Here is a 19,524-nt window from a genome sequence, read left to right as displayed (position 1 = left end):
TATATATTTCAGTATTTGTATTTCTAAGATATTTTCACCTTTATTTTTATGTAAATAGTTCCGAAGAATTATCGCAAGCCACGTTTCATGGAAAGTTTGCGTGCAGTACTTACCGAAGAAGGACTTGTTTCATTCGAGTGCAAAGTAGTGGGCTTCCCCACGCCTATACTCAAGTGGTTCAAGGATGGTCAGGAACTAAAACCCGGCGATGTCTATCAATTAACTGGTACCAATTCACTCGGCACTTACTGTTGCGTAGCCAAAAACTGTATGGGCGAAAGTAGCAGTGTTGCTGTACTCACCGTTGAGGATATACAGAATCAACTTAACGACGAGGAACGTTTGCTGTTTGCAAATCAGAACCAGCCACCGAAGTTTGTCGTTGGACTGAAGAGTCAAGAATCTAAGATAAATGAAAGCTTTCAGTTTACCGTAAATGTCAAGGCTACGCCAGATCCAGTGCTCTCTTGGTTTCGTGATGAGTTGCCGGTTGAGAATAGCGAACGTTATAGCCATTATCGTGGCGAACAGGAAAACTGGCATTTAGATATACGATGTGTTGAATTCGTGGATCAAGCCGAATGGAAGTGTGTTGCTGTGAATGATTTTGGTACAAGCGTTACATCTAGCTACTTAAAACTACAGATACCACGTCACTATAAGAAACCACGTTTTCTGGAATGCCTTAGAGCGGTACTCACGGAGGAGGGCGCTGTTAATTTGGAGTGTAAAGTCATTGGAGTGCCCCAGCCGGTGTTGAAGTGGTACAAAGATGGCGTCGAGCTCAAACCCGGAGATATACATAGAATTATATCTGGGCAAGATGGAACTTGCTGCCTGGGAACGTATACTTGCGAGGCAAGAAACTGCATGGGCGTTGTTGCAAGTTCAGCTTCTTTGCTTGGTTTCGAGGAGGCCTACAAAACTCCAAAGGAAGAGCGCGCTCAGGAAAACGAGTTACAGCGCAATTTCTCTTTATCCACCATACAAGAAGAGCACACATCTCAATTGTACGAAACGCCTGTTGGAGATATCACAATTGACTCGAAGGGCGAGGTATCTTTTTCATTCGATGGCAAAGAGGTTTCGGTTTCTCTATATGAGACGCCAGATTTAACTGAAGAGGAAGCACTAAAGATTGTTGAAATGTATGCTGATCAAATTTCAGAGCATGTTACCGAACACAATGTGGTAGAATTGCCACCACTACGTTTTGTTAAAGAGACATCGCAATCGGGAAAGCTTTTAATGGAGGCTGTGGTAATTGATATCGCACCAGAATACTTTACACATGAGGAGGATATGCGTACCGAGGCCGGTTTGGACGATATTTCCATAACAGAGATAACTGTACACGGATCTTCAGGACATGAGGATGAAGTTGATCGCGAGGCTGAGAACTATGCCCAACGCAGTTTCGAGAAAATGGAGGAAGAACTCTCTTTAACTGCGCCAATACGAAAGCGTAAAAAATCAAGACCCACAGAAACTACAGAAGAATTCTACAGTTTGTCCAAAGCATCTGACAGCCAAGCTGGTGATGATGATGACACTTCTGATTTGCAAACTTTCGCAAGTGCTACACAAATGTCATCACGCGTCGACTCCGCTGTTGGACCTGATGCCGCGCAGACCGATGAGGGCATACAGCCGCCAAAACGTAAGAAGGGGAAGAAGCAAACTGATAGTGATTCATCCAAGACAAACGAAGAAGATGCAAAAATGCAAGACATTTCTGGAGCAGTAGGCGACGGTTTGATCACTGTTAAACCTGTGAAAGTGATTTCCAGTGCAGAAGAGATTGAAGAAAATTTGCACGCTCTTCTGCCACTGGCTAAACTATTGAAAACGATTGAGCATCATTTAACCATAGTTGAGAATGAGGTCGTAGAGCAGGCGGCCATGATGATGACTCCAGCTTCGGCTGAGCAGAGCATTGCAATTATACGAAACATTGTTGAACCAATTAAACAAGTGGAAAGCAAATTAAGAGCATATTCTGGAGAAACTCCATTAGATGCGCTCTTTCAAACGATGGAGGAGGATATACGGAAGCTGCATAGAAGTCTCCAAGTAATTGAGAAGTGCGTCGAAATTGATGAAACTGGTGTCACACTCATTCAACGCACCAGTGTCTGCATCATAGACAGCGTCGGCGACCAGCTAATTAAAGCTTTAGGAGAGGTACAGAATATAGCAAAATGTTTCGAGTCAACTAGTTTACGTGCACATATCGATCTAACGGCAGATGACATTAAGCAAGGTCTTGAAATTACACAAGGCACTATTAAATCGCAAGCTTTATTGCAAGAAGCACAAGAGCTGGAGGCCGCTAAGCATCTCTCAGAAACGGTGGCCAAGTTACAAGCTATGCCAGAAATCGAACCAGTCTCTTTTGCGAATATTTCGGATGCTAAATTGCCCGACGAGGCTGATGCATTGAAGCTAATTTGTGTGCCCGTGGTGAATTTACAATCCGCTTTGGAAAAAGTGGAGAATGAGTTGAGTCTTGAGGAAAACGAAGAACAAATTTATAAAAAGGTTCACAAAAAGGTGCTTGATAATATCGTAGAACCAATCAAGGAACTACAAACGGTATTAGAGACAATTGAACGAAATGCAGAGCTATCTGGCACACAGTCTACAGAACAAAAGGTTAATAATGCTATATTGGATATTGTGACACCAGCTCTATTCGAACTCAATAAGGGTTTGGAGGTCATATTAAACCAGTCGTCTAACAATGTGCAGGCAGGTATGTTGACCGTTAGCACTGTGGAATCGATGGTACCGCCACTACAAGAAATACAAAATGGTTTGGCACAATTGACTCAGGATGTGGAACGTGGTCATTTTAATGAAGAAGCAGTACTTGATTCAGCAGACACTCAAAAGTTGCTCCAAACAATTGCGCAGTCTGTACTGCACTTTGAGACAAATATCGAAAGACTTTCAACGCGTTTGTCGCCTAACGTACAAAAGGGTTTGTATAGTTTGAAGGAGGAGATGTCTGCCTTAATCGGAAATGTTTTGGAGGATAACATTACCAAATACCATGTGACACTCTTGGAAAACTTGAAGCGTCCAATAGACGAGCTCAACTACTGCATACGTCAAATAGAGAGCAAATCAATTTCAGGGTCATTAACTGACTTTATCGATCCCTTGCACAGCTTAAGCGATCGTGTCAATTTGGGTAAAGATATTATGCATATGTCTGGGGCGAAGCAGAATGATAAAAATTTAGATGTCTTAGAGAGAATGCAGCAGTTAATTAGAAATGTGGAAATCGATATTGAAGAATACGAGTTCAAAATGCTACAGCACGAAGTAGAGCTTGACGAGAAACTTGCAGCTGAACAAGAAAAATCGTTCCTCTACATGCGTGAAGCAATGGAGATGAAAATTGCACAAGACGAAGCAGGACAAAACATACAAGAGCTTTTACACACTGTTACAGAGATTGAAGCGACACCGGGGTTGGACAGTCAAACCCAAGAGGTGTTATCTCAATTAGATCAAAGACTCACCGGCCTGGTCGCTGATGTGGACGTATTAAAAGAGTCGCAGAGCACGAGGGAAGAAAACGAAGCTGCCACAAAAGTTCTGACTGATATTGCTAAACCACTGCAGACGGTCGCTGAGGTATTACGCAGCACACTTACACCAGAAAAGGTGAAAAAAACTCAATCATTACCACAAAGTGAAAGTCTTAACGTAATCTTAAAAGAAATAAAAGACGTCGTTGAGAAAATACCGGAGCAAAATGAGCACCACATCAAATTGAAAGCATTGCCAATTGTGCAGTCAGTGCTCGAAATTGTACCCGTTCTGCAATCTATTACAAATTTGCCGCAAGCGGTAACTGCAGTTACACAATCAGCAGCTGGTGAGAAAAAGAAAGCTGAGCAGGATGTTGTTGGTAGTGCTGCAAAGAAACCTAAACTTGAAGCAACAAACGAAATAGACAAAGAGAAACTAACGAAGGAAACGCCAAGCGCCGAAACAGTTTCGCTAAAGATTGAACCAGCACCGAAAGTAGATGATGACGGCTCAACACTAGAAGATATATCAGCCATGAAATCGATCGCTGAATCGTTGCCAGCAGACAGTGAAAACTCCGTTGCGGCAGATAGAACCGATCATCTCAAAGCATTCGAGGTAAACAAGAGCAAGGTGAACACATTATTGTCCCAACTCAAAAACAGCATTGCAACAGTATTGGCGCACTGTAACGAAGTAGACGTTGCCTCCTTGCAACTAGAAACAGCGCAGAAGGTTAAAGCATGTCTGTCAAAGTTAGAAGACGTCAACGAATGTATTGCCGATGTACATCAACCCATGGTTGTGGAAATATTGGACACACACTCCGACATCAGTGAATGTAAAACCTTCGCCGATGCTGTGTGCCATTTGGAAACATGTGTGGTGCAAGTCGAGGAGTGTATTGCTCAGCATGATTTGCAAGACTTAAGTGAAAGCTCTGTCTCCGACATGAAAACATTGGCAATACCTCTACAAGACCTTAAAGAATGCATTAAAGTTTTCTATACTGAAGATTTGGAGCAAGTGATTAGTTTGCCAACAGCGAGCTTGTCGTTAACAAGTGCGCAGGTTTTGCAAGACATACATCCTTTTGTGCTTTCCATAAAAGAGAGTCACGCTCTAGAGACGCTACAGTCTTTGGCGGCAGATGAGTCTTTCGCACAGTTGCAACAGTTTATACAACCTATTCAAGAATTGGAAAATGCAGTGCTTTCTTCAATTGATCAAGTGCATTTGTCTCAAATTGAATGTCTACCATCTGAGTTGAGCATTTCAGTGTTGGAAAAATGCGCGAAGCCCATATTTGATATCAGGGAAGCCTTGCTCCATGTTCAAGCTGAAACACCGCAATCCTCAATCGAAGAATGCCCAGCATTGCAGGTGATTAAACAGAAAGCTGATGTCATATACAACCTTTTACAATACTGCGAACATGTTAATCTAAATGCCTTGGAAAATATAGCTGATATGTCTACACAGGCTGACGTCTCCGCTTTGAAGTCTTGTGCGGAACTGAGGTCTGTGGAGACCCATTTGGAAGCAGCAGCCGAAGTTGTAAAAGAAAATGTGAAGTTTCTGGACATCAAGAAATGTATTGCGGGTGGCATCAAACAGATTCAAGATTGCCTAACTTCGACTGTAACAAATAAAGAACCTGAATTGGAAAATGTTGGCACTTTTATGAAGGAACTCAAAAGTGAATTAGAGAACATGCAAAATGAATTGTCAAAACCGACAACACAGCAAAATACTGCTGAAGCCAATCAAAGAGTGGCTAAGACTATGTTCAAATTGAAGGAATGTCTGGTGCATACCTACGAAACGGATGTGGGAAAGTCTTTGGACGAGATTGAGAAAACTTTCGAAGATATATTGCAAGCACTGCCAACTTTGGAAATACATCTGGCTCAAGAGATGTTTACAAAAATTGAGGCATCGCTGTGCGCCTTTAAATCCATATGTTTACGTGCAGATGGTCCAACAGAACTACAAAAATTGTGGGATCCCATTGATAACATTTTGAAGAGTATAAAATCTATAAATGAGTTGAAAACTATTGATATTGAGAAATCCTCATTGATTGTGGCTAATCTTCAATCGCATTTAATGTCGGCTTTTAGAGTGCTAAACGAAGTCAGTGACACGTTAGATGGGCAAGCGCGTGACGCTACGTTAAGAGCGCAAGATGCCGTGCTTGCCACACACGAATTCATAGTGGAAGCCGGTGAACTAGTACGTTCAATTGAGCTACTACAAGAGATCGATAGTCTAACGCCGAACCTTATTTCCATTTATGATAGTATTACATTAGCTCAAGATTACAAGAACAAACAAGAGCTACTTGAAGCGTTGACTCAACGCGTTTCATCCGGTAAAGCATTTCTACAAAACATTGAGGACGGCTTAAATGCCAATAATCCCGTCTACTATAAGTTAGCAGAGGAGAATGAATTAGATATACGCAGTGTAGAAGCTGCTCTTATACGTATAGAAAACGAAATTCTACCAAAGCTGGAGATACAAACTCCTACCGCCGATGATAGCGCGCTAGTTGACGTGCTCGGTGTACATTTGAAATCTCTGCAAGATAGTTTCGCTACACTCAGCATTTTACCTACTGTTTCGGAGGATATCCACGTCGATGAGCGTCAAAAGATAATATCCGAACCGTCCATTACATCCAAGACACTTTCCGATGAGAAAAAACTATATGCCGAATTGCAGCAACGCGAAACGTCATTACCAGCAGAAGAGGATGTATCCACCTTGGAAGACGTTTCGGCCATCGAGTCATTACTTGGCTCTCCGCTACGTTCTCAAGACGAGCATATTCCATCATCATCAGCTGAAATAGGTAAGGTCGATGTTTTGTTATCACAACTCAAAAGTAGTATCGTCTCGGTTTTGGAATATGGTTCAGAAGTTGGGATCGACTTTAAACAACTGGATGCCGTGCAACAGGTTAGGGCAAGTTTGTTGAAATTGGATCAAATTAATGAATGTTTTACCGATGTTGGCCACCCTACTGTCATTGAGCCACCTCTCCCATCCCTCTCCGAAGCTAGTGATTGCAAAACATTTGCGGATGCTGTGTGTAATTTAGAAGCATGTGTGTTGCAAGTCGAAGAATGTATTGCTCAGAATTATCTCCAAGAGTTGAGTGAAACCGAGATATCCGAACTAAAAACGTTGGCGCAACCACTGCACGATATTCGTGAATGTATTAAAATTTTCCAAAATGAGGAGTTAGAGCAAGTTTTAAGTTTGCCAACCATAAGCATGTCTTTAACCAGTGCTCAAGTCTTCCAGGATATCCAACCGTTTGTTTTATCCATCAAAGAGAGCCATGCCTTAGAGACGCTGCAGTCTTTAGCTGAGGACGAGTCACTCACACAACTCAAGCAATTCATAAAACCCATACAAGAGTTGGAAAAGGTAGCCTTAACAAATGTAGTGCAGGAGCACTTGTCTCAAGCGGAGAGCATTTCCAAGCAAGAAAACGTGGAAATGCTGGAAAGATTCGCAAAACCTATTTGGGATATAAGAGAAGCTTTGCTACACATACAAGAGGAAACGCCACTCTCAACGCTGGAAGAATGCTTGCCATTAAAAATAGTGAAAGAAAAGATAGATGTCGTATACCATCTGCTGCAATATTGTGAGCAAGTCGACATGAGTGCTTTGGAGAACGTTGTCGACATGTCCACACAAGCTGACATTTCCGCACTAAAGTCTTGTATTGAGCCAAAAACTGCGGAAGTGCAATTTGAGCAACCAGTCGTGGTTGCACAAGAAAGTGTTAAGTTCTTGGATGTCAAAGATAAAATTTCAAACAGCGTTCAGCAGCTTCAAGCTTGCGCAAGTGAAATGGTAGGAGAAAATATACCGGGACTGCGTGAAGTATCTGCTGTTGTGATGGAACTTAAAAACGAATTAGAATCCATGCAAAACGAGCTCTCCAAACCAACTGAGCAACAAAATGTAACAGAGAGTCAAGTAAAGGTCGCAAAAGTTATGTTTAAATTAAAGGAATGTCTGGTCCATACTTATGAAGCAGGTGCGGGGCAATCTTTAGAACATATTGAAACAACTTTTGCCGATTTGCTACACAGTATGCCAACCTTAGAAATTCAACTGGCGCAATATATGTGTACGAAAATGGAATATGCGCTATTGGACTTCAGCTCAACATGCGTTAAATCGGAAAGCTTAAGAGAACTATGTAAGCTGACTGAACCACTCGAATTGGTTTTAAATAGCACAAAAGCTATTGCTCAGCTCCAGTTGATAGAGGTGGAAAAGTCTACACTGGTTGTGGCTAATTTGCAATCACATTTGATGTCAGTTTTTAGAGCGCTAGACGAGATCAATGAAATCATAGAGTTAAGCGGACGTAAAAATATACTCAAACTGCAAAACGCTGTTATTTCGATCTCGGAATTTATCGATACCAGTGAAAACAAATTGAGAGTAATAGAACTGATTCAGGAACTCGACTCTCTTATACCACAATTAAACTCCACAGCCACTGAAATTAATGCAAGAAAGTGTAATAAAAGAAAGCAAGCGTTTTTGGAAGCACTTACTTTGAGTTTAAAATCGGGAAGGGCATTTATAAAAAGCATTGAGGAAGGCTTGATGACAAACAATCCTGTGTTCGTTCGACTGGCGGCAGATAATAGTTTGGACATTCAAAATGTACGTGACGCATTAGTCCGCATAGAATTTGAAATTCTTCCAAAAATGAATTCAGAAAATCCATCACCAGAAGAGGGTGTATTAGTGGATACGCTACAACTGCACTTGAAAAACTTACAGACTAAGCTGGTTGCTATAAATAATAGTACTATTATTGAGGTTGTACAAACTGAAATTAAGCAGAGCGAAGCAGAAATCTTAGAGCCAACTCAAACAGTTCTAACGGAAGCTAAAGAGACACATATACCGACGGTGGTAGAAAGAGAAGCTATTTCCCATGAAACTATAAACTTAATTGAAAAAGAAGCAGAATGGAGTCAAACATTAACAACAGCAAACATTAGTATAGATCAATCATCACAAGAAACTGAAGATGCTGAAGCAATTATTTCGGAGAAGAGCGAGCAATTAAAATCACAAGAAACTGAAGATGCTGAAGCAATTATCTCTGATAAGAGCGAACAATTAGAATCACAGGAACCTTCACTACCAATCGAACCATACCTACAAAATGCTGAAAATTTAATTGATGCCACAACTAAACTCACACAGAGTTTGGGTAAGCAACACTTGAGCAAAGCTACAATAGAAGTCTTCAAGTCAGTTGAAATAACATTAGGCGAGATGAAGAATTTAATACAAACACATCCGTCAAGTGCAATCGAAGATCACATTTTTCTTCCACTATTCAAGTTGAAAGATTTGATTGCATTTATTAAGCGTACACCTATGGATGATATTTCCAAGAGCAAGGAGGCCCGTCAAGTCATACAGAGTTCCAATAAAGTGTTACTTGAAATATTGAACGGTCATCAAGGCCTTCGAAGTGCAATGATCTTTGACATTACAGAGACTACATTACCATACATCGGCAGTATAATTTCTTTCATAGCACAAATGTTTCCCAATGACAAGAATTTAATTGCAACATCTAGTGTTCTCCAACGAATTTCTTCAGAAATCGTTGTTATTAAGAAGGAAAATGTTGCAAATATGGACGTTAGTTCACGTTCTTATCAAAATCTCAAATCAGCTATCTTCGATTTGCAGAACTCGTTGGAATATATATGCGCCAAAAGACAAAATACATCGCTTTTACAGCAACAAGAAAGCTTAGATCGTTTATGCAAAGCTATAGATAAGGGTCTCATTACTGATGCTATAGAGATTCTACAGGAGTTTGAAGTTAAGAAAGATTTCTTTGTTCACTTATTGGAAGAGTTAAAATATATATCTCAAGAACCAACCACTAGTATTCACGCAGAATTCAGCAAAGGGTTCGATGACCCAAATCTCGAGCAAGACGCCATTGTTCTAGAGATCAAAAATGTACTATCGATTATTGGTGAGAGCCAAAGTTGGAAAGACAACGAAGACGATATTAAAGAGGCAATACAAAATCCTACTGATGAACGTTTCTCAAAACTGATATTCAGGATGAGAGAGAACATTGTTCACACATATGAGAGCGGACCGCTCTCTTCGGACGAAACTAATAATAAGTTGGAGGAGATCATTGAGCATTTATTTGCTAGTAATCCCGAAGCCACAAGAAGATTGACAGAAGAATACTATGCAACAATAAAAAGAAATAAAAAACAAATATCTGAGAATATAAGTAAAATTGAGAATATTGAGTTACAAAGGAAAGTAACCAGATTGAATCCTTCCTTAGAAAATATAACTCTCACTATTGAAGAGCTAATGACACTGAAATCTGCAATTAAACTTTCAAAGAAACTTGATACAATTAAAGAATCTCTTTTGAACACAGTTGAAATCTTAGATGAACTTCATAAAGCTAATAGTGTAGTTGAGAGCGTTAGTATTGAGAAAGTTAAGAACATTGTACTAAGCGAATTTGATTACATAAACAATAAAGAAGACGCGGCACAGCTACCTAAGATTCTTTTGGACACATATTTATTAACGAATAATCTGCTGGATATATGTATTAAGCTGAAAACAGCGGAAGCCGAGGTTCCTGTGCCAGTTATATCAGAAAATATTAAATCTATAGTTGTGGATGCTGAAGTTCCTCAACAAGAGGTAACTTCCAAGTGCCCTGAGGCGATCGAACCGTCCGATACTGTCGAATCTGTTCAAAGAGAAGTGGCAGTGGAAGCTGAGGCTCCTGGGCTTATGATTTCTGAAGAGTCTATATTTACTGTTCTGAAAGCTAACGTTTCTCCACAAGAGGTAGGTCCTATGGAGCCGGAAGTGACCAAAGTGACTGAAACTGCCGAATCTCTTGAAATAGAAGAAGTACTTGAAGCTGAGGCTCCTTTGCCAGTTATTTTAGAACAACCTCCACCGACAGTTGTGGAATCTGGAATAATTCAACAAGAGATAATTTCGAAGAAACTTGAACCTACTGTAATTAGAGAACCTGTTAAAGAAGAAATCGTAGTAGAAGCTGATACTCCTGTGCTAATGATTCCTGAAGCGCCTATATCAACTATCGTTGAAGTTGAAGTTCCTCAACAAGAAGTAGTTTCTAAGGGGCCTGAGGCGATCGAGCCGTCTGATATTGCCGAATCTGTTCAAAAAGAAGTGGCAGTGGAAGCCCAGGCTTCTGGGCTTATGAACCCTGAAGAGCCTATATCTACTGTTGTGGAAGCTAAAGTTTCTCCACAAGAGGTAGCTTGTAAGGAACCTGAGAGATCCGAACAGACTGAAACCGCCGAACCTGTCAAAATAGAAGAAGTACTTGAAGCTGAGTCTCCTGTACCAGTTATTTCTGAAAAACCTACACTGACAGTTGTGGAAGCTGAAGTACCTCAACAAGAGATTATTTCGAAGGAACCTTGGACGTTAGAACTTACTGAAACTAGTGAACTTGTTAAAGAAGAAGTCACAGTAGAAGATACAGTGTCTCCACTTCTGGCTTCTAAGGAGCCTGAAGTGATCGAGCCGACTGATACTGCCGAATCTGTTCAAAAGGAAGTAGCAGAGGAAACTGAGGTTCCTGTGCTAATGATTACTGAAGAGCCTATATTTACTGTCGTGGAAACTGATGTTGTTATTCCCGAAAAACCTGCACCGATAGTTGTGGAAACAGAAGTACCTCAACAAGGGATTATTTCGAAGAAATCTAAGACATTAGAACTTACTGAAGCTATTGAACCTATTAAAGAAGAAGTTTCATTAGAAGCTGCCGTTTCTCCCCAAGAGGTAGCTTCTAAGGAGCCTGAAGCGATCGAACCGACTGATACTGCCGAATCTGTTCAAAAGGAAGTAGCAGTGGAAGCTGATGTTCCTGTGCTTATGATTACTGAAGAGCCTATATTTACTGTCGTGGAAACTGATGTTGTTATTTCCGAAAAACCTGCACCGATAGTTGTGGAAACAGAAGTACCTCAACAAGGGATTATTTCGAAGAAATCTAAGACATTAAAACTTACTGAAGCTATTGAACCTATTAAAGAAGAAGTTTCATTAGAAGCTGCCGTTTCTCCACAAGAGGTAGCTTCTAAGGAGCCTGAAACGATCGAGCCGACTGATATTGCCGAATCTATTCAAAAGGAAGTAGCAGTGGAAGCTGATGTTCCTGTGCTTATGATTACTGAAGAGCCTATATCTACTGTCGTGGAAGCTGATGTTGTTGTTCCTGAAAAACCTGCGTCGATAGTTGTGGATACTGAAGTTTCTCAACAAGAGGTAGCTTCTAAGGAACATGAGACGAGGGAACAGACTGAAACTGCCGAATTTGTTAAAATAGAAGAAGTACTTGAAGCAGTTGTTGGACCAGTTATTTCTGATATACCTACACCGGTAGTTGTGGAAGCAGAAGTACATCAACAAGATATTATTTCGAAGGAACGTGAGACGTTAGAAGTTGCTGAAGCTGGTGAACCTGTTAAAGAAGCAGTCACAATAGAAGATGCAGTGTCTTCACTTCTAGCTTCTAAGGAGCCTGAAGCGATCGAACCGACTGATACTGTCGAATCTGTTCAAAAGGATGTAGCAGTGGAACCTGAGGCTTCTATGATCCCATCTACTGTCGTGGGAGCTGATGTCGTTCTTCCTGAAAAACCTACACCGATAGTTGTGGAAACAGAAGTACCTCAACAAGAGATTATTTCGAAGGAACCTGAGACATTAGAACTTACTGAAGCTAGTGAACCTGTTAAAGAAGAAGTCACATTAGAGGCTGCTGTTTCTCCACAAGAGGTAGCTTCTAAGGAGCCTGAGGCCATCGAAACGACTGATACTACCGAATCTGTTCAAAAAGAAGTCGCAGTGGAAGCTGAGTCTCCCGTATTAATAATTTCTCAGGAACTTACAACCAGCATTGTTGAAGCTGAAGTTCTTCAAAAAGAGTTAGCTTCTAAGAAGCCTGAAGCGACCAAAGTGGATGAAACAGTAGAAGCAGCTGTGGAAGCTGCGGCTCCAATGCCACTTATTATTCCTGAAGAGCCCACATATACAGTTGTGGAAGCTGAAGTAACTGAACTGAAGTCAGTTCTAAACGAGTCTTTGGCAACCGAACGCACTAAAACTGCTGAATCTATTAAAATAAATGAAGTACTTGAAGCTGAGCCTCCAGTGCCGGTTGTTTCTGAAGAATCTATACCCACAGTTGTGGAAACCAAATTTCCTCAACAGGAAGAAATTTCGAAGAAACCTGAGCCGTTAGAGCTTACTGAAACTGGTAAACTTGTTAAAAAAGAAGTCACAGTAGAAGCAGAGACTCCTGTGCTAATTATTCCTGAAGAGCCTATATCTACAATTGTGGAAGCTGAAGTTTCTCCACAAGAGGTAGAGCCTGAGGCGACTGAAACAGAAATACTTAAACCATTATTTGCTTTTGAGGAACCTATTAAAGATACTACAGAATTAAAGGTAAATGAGGATGAAAGTCAAGATATGTCTGCGAAAGAAGTTTCAGTACTTGAAGAGCCTCACAATCTCAATTTGTTAAGGTATTATAAAAATATTGCTGAAAAGATTGGCAAAATGCGGCAGCTGTTTCAAGAAGGGACGTATACCATTCTTCGGCATAAATTATCACATATCGGTAAAGATTTGGAAACTATTGTAACAATCGCCGAAGCAGTAAAGATGGTAAATAATATGCAGAAATCGTCGGAGAAAATGGTTATACTACAGAAAATTTTAATGAATATATTCATTACTTTTGATGATTTACAACAACAAGAAATTGAGGCGTTAAGAACTAAAATTGAAAAAGTTAAAAATATGGCTTTAAATCAATACGAAATAATCGAGAAGAGTGCGGGTTCAGTCGAATCTGAGAATATATTAATTAGTATTTCTGATTTATTGGAATTACTTGTAAACGTTTGCCAACAGTTGGTACAAATGGAGGATGCTGACCGTAAAATTGGAAAAGTTATTGAAGCGGTGGCCTTTGAAGAAGTTGCACATGAAAAAATATCAAATAAAAAGCTAGAGGAAATAAAAATACAGGACCAAATTGTAGCACAAGATATACCAGAAGATTTGCCGGATCATGAGAAAGCACGTATAATAGAAGCGACACCTCACTCTCAACTAAAAAGTAAAGAACAGCTTAAGCCAGGAAGCATAGAAGATGTGAAAAAATATACTTCTGAAGAACAAGTTACTGTTGAAATAAAACCAGTGGAAGATAATGGAGAAATTGACAATAAAAAAATCGTTTATAAAGTGGGTGAGAAGCAAGGAGAACACAAGGAAAAAGTTGTCGGAGATGTGATTACAACTTCCAGTCAACAAAAGGAATCTAAACAAGCTGTACTTTCGGAGGAGTTGAGTGAGAATTTACAGCAGTACTTCGAAAACATTGTCAGATCCGTTGATAGCGTTTCCTTTATAATAAGTGCACCACAAATTCAGGAATCTTTCAGCAAGCTGGGGAAAATTATACCCACGTTGCGCACATTTGTTGTGGTCTCAGAATATTTGAAAAACTCTCAGTCCCATGAAAAATCAGCAGAGAGAATTGTTACCCTACAAAAGTCATTGATGGACATCTTCGTTACATTTGACGATCTCCACGAAATAGCAAGAAACGACTTGAAGCCGAAGTTGGAGCTTGTGAAAACAATCGTTTTGCATTTGTATGATAAAATTGAAAATACACCAAAATATGTGCAGTCTGAAATGGTGTTACTCGACTTAACTAAGTTATCGAGTAGTATCCTAGAAGTAGCCAATGTACTAGAGCTTCAACAAAATAAAGAAAATTTAGCAGAGGATATTATTTCCGATACAGAGGGTAAGATTACAGTCGAAAAGGTTTCTGATGGGAATGAGCATAAACTTGAAGAGATTGAAGACAATATAAAGACAAAAGTTACGGAATCTAAATCACAGTTATCGGTGAAAGATAAAATAACCGAGAAGAATCCTGAAGAGCAAAGAGAAAAAGTGGTGGGTGTGACTTTGGAGATTAAAGAGAAAGCCAAGGAAAAAGCAACTGAAACACAGTCTAAACAGGTGATTGAATCTCCAATAGAAATGTCGTTAAATGAGGTAGCAGCCGCAGTAATTGTGCCCCAACCAGAACCAGTGGAAGAAAAATTACGTGATGCTGATCTTAGGAAGTCACAAGAAAAATCTGTGGACGAACAAAAATTGGAAGACCAAAAATCCAGTCAATCTAGTCAAACCAAACTGGCTGTCGAAAATGAGAAAGATAACAAAGCTGTGGCGGATAAGAAGTTGGAAGAACAAACTATAACAGAGATTTCCAGGAATAAAATAGAAGTTGTAGAAACCGTTGAGGAAACTGCAGTCGAGAATGCTGTTAGAAAACCTATTTTTGGTGAAGTTCAGACCACTAACATTATATTTTCAAAACTGGAGGAACTTTATAATAGTATTTCGCGGAATATTAAAAGTTTAGAAGAACAAACTGAGGCCGCAACTCATCCTTTGCTTAGTAAGAAGCTGACATCGCTTAAACCGAATATTGAAAATCTTGATACCGTTTCACGAACGATTAAAACTGTGGCACAAGTTGAAAAAGCATCTAAATATATGGTTACTCTTCAAAATGTTTTAATGGATGTCTTTGTAACATTTGATGATCTACATGACTTGGAAGGCAAAGATACAAAATGTAAAATCGAAGAAGTCAAAATAAATGCTTTGGCGGTATATGATTTCATAGAGAAGAGTCACAAACGCATAAACTCTGAAAATATTTTACTAAAAACATCGACTTTGGTGTCGAAAGTCTTGGAAACGTGCTCAGAACTTCGTAAAGAAACGGAGAGAGAAAGTATAGAGTGCGCGGAATTGTCTGCTACTGAGGGGAACAAGGTTAAGCAACCAGAGCCTTTAGAAAAATCTACTGGAGAGCCTTCGGAGGAGCAGCTGAAGAAAGATGAAGAGCCGAACATTAAAAGGAAAAAGAAGAGCTCAAAAAATGAATATATGGATGATGAAAAAAAACCCGAAGAATTCAAAGAAAATGTGAAATCCGAAGAAATTAAACAAACAGAAGATGAATCTAAGAAACAAATTGAAGGCAAAAGCACAGAAGAACTTAAGATCGTTGAAGAAAAACCAGAATCCGTAGAAAAAAAGGGACAAAATAGGAAACAGAGTGCAGATGAAAAGAATCGGGTTGATGAACCTAGTTCAGCGAAACTCAAGGTTGTTGACAGAGTACCAGAACCTGAGGAAATAAAGGAATCATACGATTCACCCAAGAAAGAAGAAAGTAATAAGAGCAAGGATGAACAGTTAAAGAATGTTGAGAAAAAATCAGTTCTCAAGGTTGGTGATGACAAACCCGAACTTGGAGAGATATTTAATGTCAAAAACTCTGAAGAAACCCTACTAGAAGATAAAACAAGGGCAAACGAAAATAATAAAAGTGGTGATCAATTTCCTGAGAATCTCAAGCTGGTTGATGATAAACTAAAGACTACGAAAAAGCCTATTGAGACCACTAGTGAACAAACTGAACAGGTAGAAGAAAAACCAAAAGACAAACCAAAAATGAAAGATGTAGACGAAGAGAAAAAATATGTGACGATAGCATCTGAAGAAATCAAAGCTGTTGATGAAGAACCAGATGTTAAAGAGACTGAAGAACCGCTTAAGAAAGCAAAGAACAATACCAGTTTAGACAAACAGAAAACAGATGAAGAATCTTTGGAAAAGGTTAAGAAGCCTACCGAGAAAAATAAAGAAACTGAAGAAAAACCAAAGAAAACAAAGAAAAAGAAGAGCGATCACGAGGAGCAATCGACTATGGAGGAAAACGCAGAAGCTCTCATGATAACTAATAAAATTTTGGTGTCTGATGAAAGCCCGGTTGAAAGAACTTCGGAAGAAGTCAAAAGGATTGAAAAAAAATCTATGGAAGAAAGTAACAAGAGTGATGATAAAAATTCTGAAAAGTTCAATGTTGTAGACAACGATCTCAAGCTGGTTGCTGATAAACTAGAGATTATGAAGAAACCTATTGAGACCACTATTGAACAAACTGAACGGGTAGAAGAGAAACCAAAAGGCAAATCAAAAATGGAAGAGGTGAACGAAGAGAAAAAAGATATTACGATACCATCTGAAGAAATAAAGTCTATGGAAACGATTACTGAAAAGCCATTGGAAGAAGTTAAACACATAAACGAAAAACCAAAGGACATAAAGAAAAAGAAAGAAGTTGAAGAAGAGAAGAAAGGTACCAATAAAAAACACGAAGAACTCAAAGATGTGAACGGAGAAAAAGTATCGACAGAGAAGCCTTCAAATATTATTGAAGAAATTAATAAGATTGAAGATAAACCAACGGAAAATAAGAGAAAAGAGAGTATAAACGAAGAGAATAAGGTTGATGAACAAAAGCCCAAGGAAAAAGAGAAAGCATATTTAGAGAAAGATCAGATGAACAACGAGAAAACAATTGAAGAACTTAAGTTTGTTGAGGAAATTAAACATTTAGAAGAAAAACTGAAAGACCAAAATATAACGAAAGATGCGAACGATGAGAAGATGAGTGATGAGCCAAAGTCCAATGAACTCAAAGTTCTTGACAAAGACACTAAATCCCTTGAAAAGCCTTCTGAGGAAACTAACAAAATTGAAAAGAAAACAAAGGACAAAAAGAAAAAGAAAGATACAGACGAAAATAGGAAGGGTAGCAAGAAAAGTCCTAAGAGCCTTAAAATTGACAAAGCACAAGAGTCTGAAGAAATTAAACAGGTGGAAGAAAAACAGAAGAAAGAAAGGAGAAAGAAAAGTGCCGACGAAGAAAAGAAAGTTGATGATAAAGCGACTGAAGAACCCAAAATTGATAACGAAACAATATCTCTTGAACAAACCATGGAAGTGTCTGGTGAGGAACGTAATCATATAGAAGAAAAAACAAAAGACAGAATGAAACAAGATGGAGTGGAAGTCGTAGACAAAAAATCGGCGACTTCAGAAAAAACCGCTGAGAAAGATAACATAGATGAAAAACTAAAGAGGCAACATAGAAAGAAATGCACTGACGATGAAAAAAAAGTTGACGACAAGAAGCCGAAGCAAATTAATGTTGTTGATAAAGAACCAGAGCCTTCTGAAAAAACTGAAAAGCTCTCTGAGCGTATTAAAATTATAGATGAAAAACTAGTCAACGACAAAGAGAAGACGAGTGTAAACGAAGATAAGAAGCTTAAAGAACTCAAGACTGTTGATGAACCACTTACAAAGTCTTCTGAGCAAATTAAGCAGAAAATAGAAAAACCGATGAACGAAAATTCCAAGAGTGAAGATGTTAAAATATATGCGGCAAATGCACCTCTGGAGTCTGCTGAAAGGAGTTTAGATGTTACGGATATGTCAACTGCTCCACCAACGGATAAACATGTTGTAAAAGAAGTGGCTAATGCCGATATGAAACTATCTGACCAATCTAGAATGCGCGCAGATAATTCTAGCAATGCGGAATCTAAGGATAAACGAGAATCACGTAGCGCAAGGCGTGCGCCAAATGTTGACCTAAAACTGACCAATAGAAATTCACCTGTGGGAAGTGAAATAAAGCTTACATGCAGTGTTTCCGGTGCCCAACTGAAAGTTGACTGGTATAGAGATAAAACATTAATCGAGAACGACAACAAATATCGCAAAACCTTCAACGACGGGCTGTCTTGCTTGGAAATCAAGGCACTTAACGCCGGTGATGCGGGCGTTTACAGATGTGTGGCCTCCAATCGCAATGGAGAAGTGGAAACGAGTTGCCTTGTGACTGTCTACGATGTACCAACAACTAAATTTGGCACCACGCCAATATTTACGCGCAACATCAGAGGTATGCAAATTGTTTTAATTTCTGAAATTCCTCTTGGCTCTTTTATTATTCACTTTGATTTCTTCTCTAAATTTAAACTGAAAACTGAAATTCATTGATTTCTTCTTAGGAGCTTTGCTTTCTTCGTTTTTTTTTTTGTATTTTTGTTTTGCACTAGTTAAGTATTCAGTATTACTTAGTATATTGCTCGTTGCAAGTAGCCAATTTATTGGTTCGCGAGTTAATAAAATTCGGCAGTCGCAGTGAACGCTTTGTGATTCAAAGAGTTGTATATTACATAAGTTTATATAACTATTTTCGCAACACAAGATGCTAAGAGGGTATTATAGTTTTGTTCACATGAGGGTTGTTTGTAAGTCATAAATCTAAACAAGTTAGATACAGAGTAAAAATTAGGATATCTTGACGAAATTTGGCAGACATGTTTCTTGGGACCGTTTTTCTTTTTTTTTTTTGCTTTCGAAAATGGGCAAAATCGGGCCACTGCCACACCCACAAAATGTCGAAAACCGAAAACACATAAAGTGTCATAACTAATCCATAAATAATCCATAAGTTATAAAAGTAAAATTTGGTACAAAGGATCGTCCTAGTAAGGGCCATATTTGGATGTATTTTTTTTGGGAAGTGAGCGTGGCCCCGCCCCCAACTAAGTTTTTTGTATATATCTCGTAAGCGAATTAAGCTATATAAACTAAACTTTCTGCAGTGGGTTTCCTTACGTACCCCATCATACACCATGAAAATACTTGAAATCGGATATTAACCACGCCCACCTCCCATACAAAGGTTAGATTTACAATTACTAAAAGTGCGTTAACTCACTAACGAAAAACGCCAGAAACACTAAATTTTACAGAAGAAATAGTAGAAAGAAGCTGCACTCAGATTTTCTTACAAAATGGAAAATGGGCGTGACATCGCCCACTTAACCATATCTCAAGAACTACTCGACAGATTTCAATGAAATTCGGTATATAATATTTTCTTGACACCCTGATGGCACGCGTCGGTTCACAACC

The 19,524-nt window shown here is 39.2% G+C and overlaps 1 protein-coding gene across 7 annotated transcripts in view; it reads left to right on the top strand.

Moving 5' to 3' along the window:
* Window positions 1-19,524, top strand: part of LOC105216889 (myosin light chain kinase, smooth muscle) — an 89,541-nt gene that overhangs the window by 28,851 nt on the left and 41,166 nt on the right. For all 7 annotated transcript variants that reach the window (XM_054234507.1, XM_054234510.1, XM_029043262.2 and 4 more), the window contains one exon: window positions 59-18,502. In XM_054234507.1, coding sequence (XP_054090482.1) covers window positions 59-18,502 — 18,444 coding nt within the window. The remainder of the gene's footprint in view (window positions 1-58; window positions 18,503-19,524) is intronic.

The sequence above is a fragment of the Zeugodacus cucurbitae genome, chromosome 6, assembly GCF_028554725.1.
Source record: "Zeugodacus cucurbitae isolate PBARC_wt_2022May chromosome 6, idZeuCucr1.2, whole genome shotgun sequence".
Classification (NCBI taxonomy): domain Eukaryota; kingdom Metazoa; phylum Arthropoda; class Insecta; order Diptera; family Tephritidae; genus Zeugodacus; species Zeugodacus cucurbitae.
Note: the sequence above shows the minus strand (reverse complement) of the source record. Positions and strands in the feature narration are given on the sequence as shown.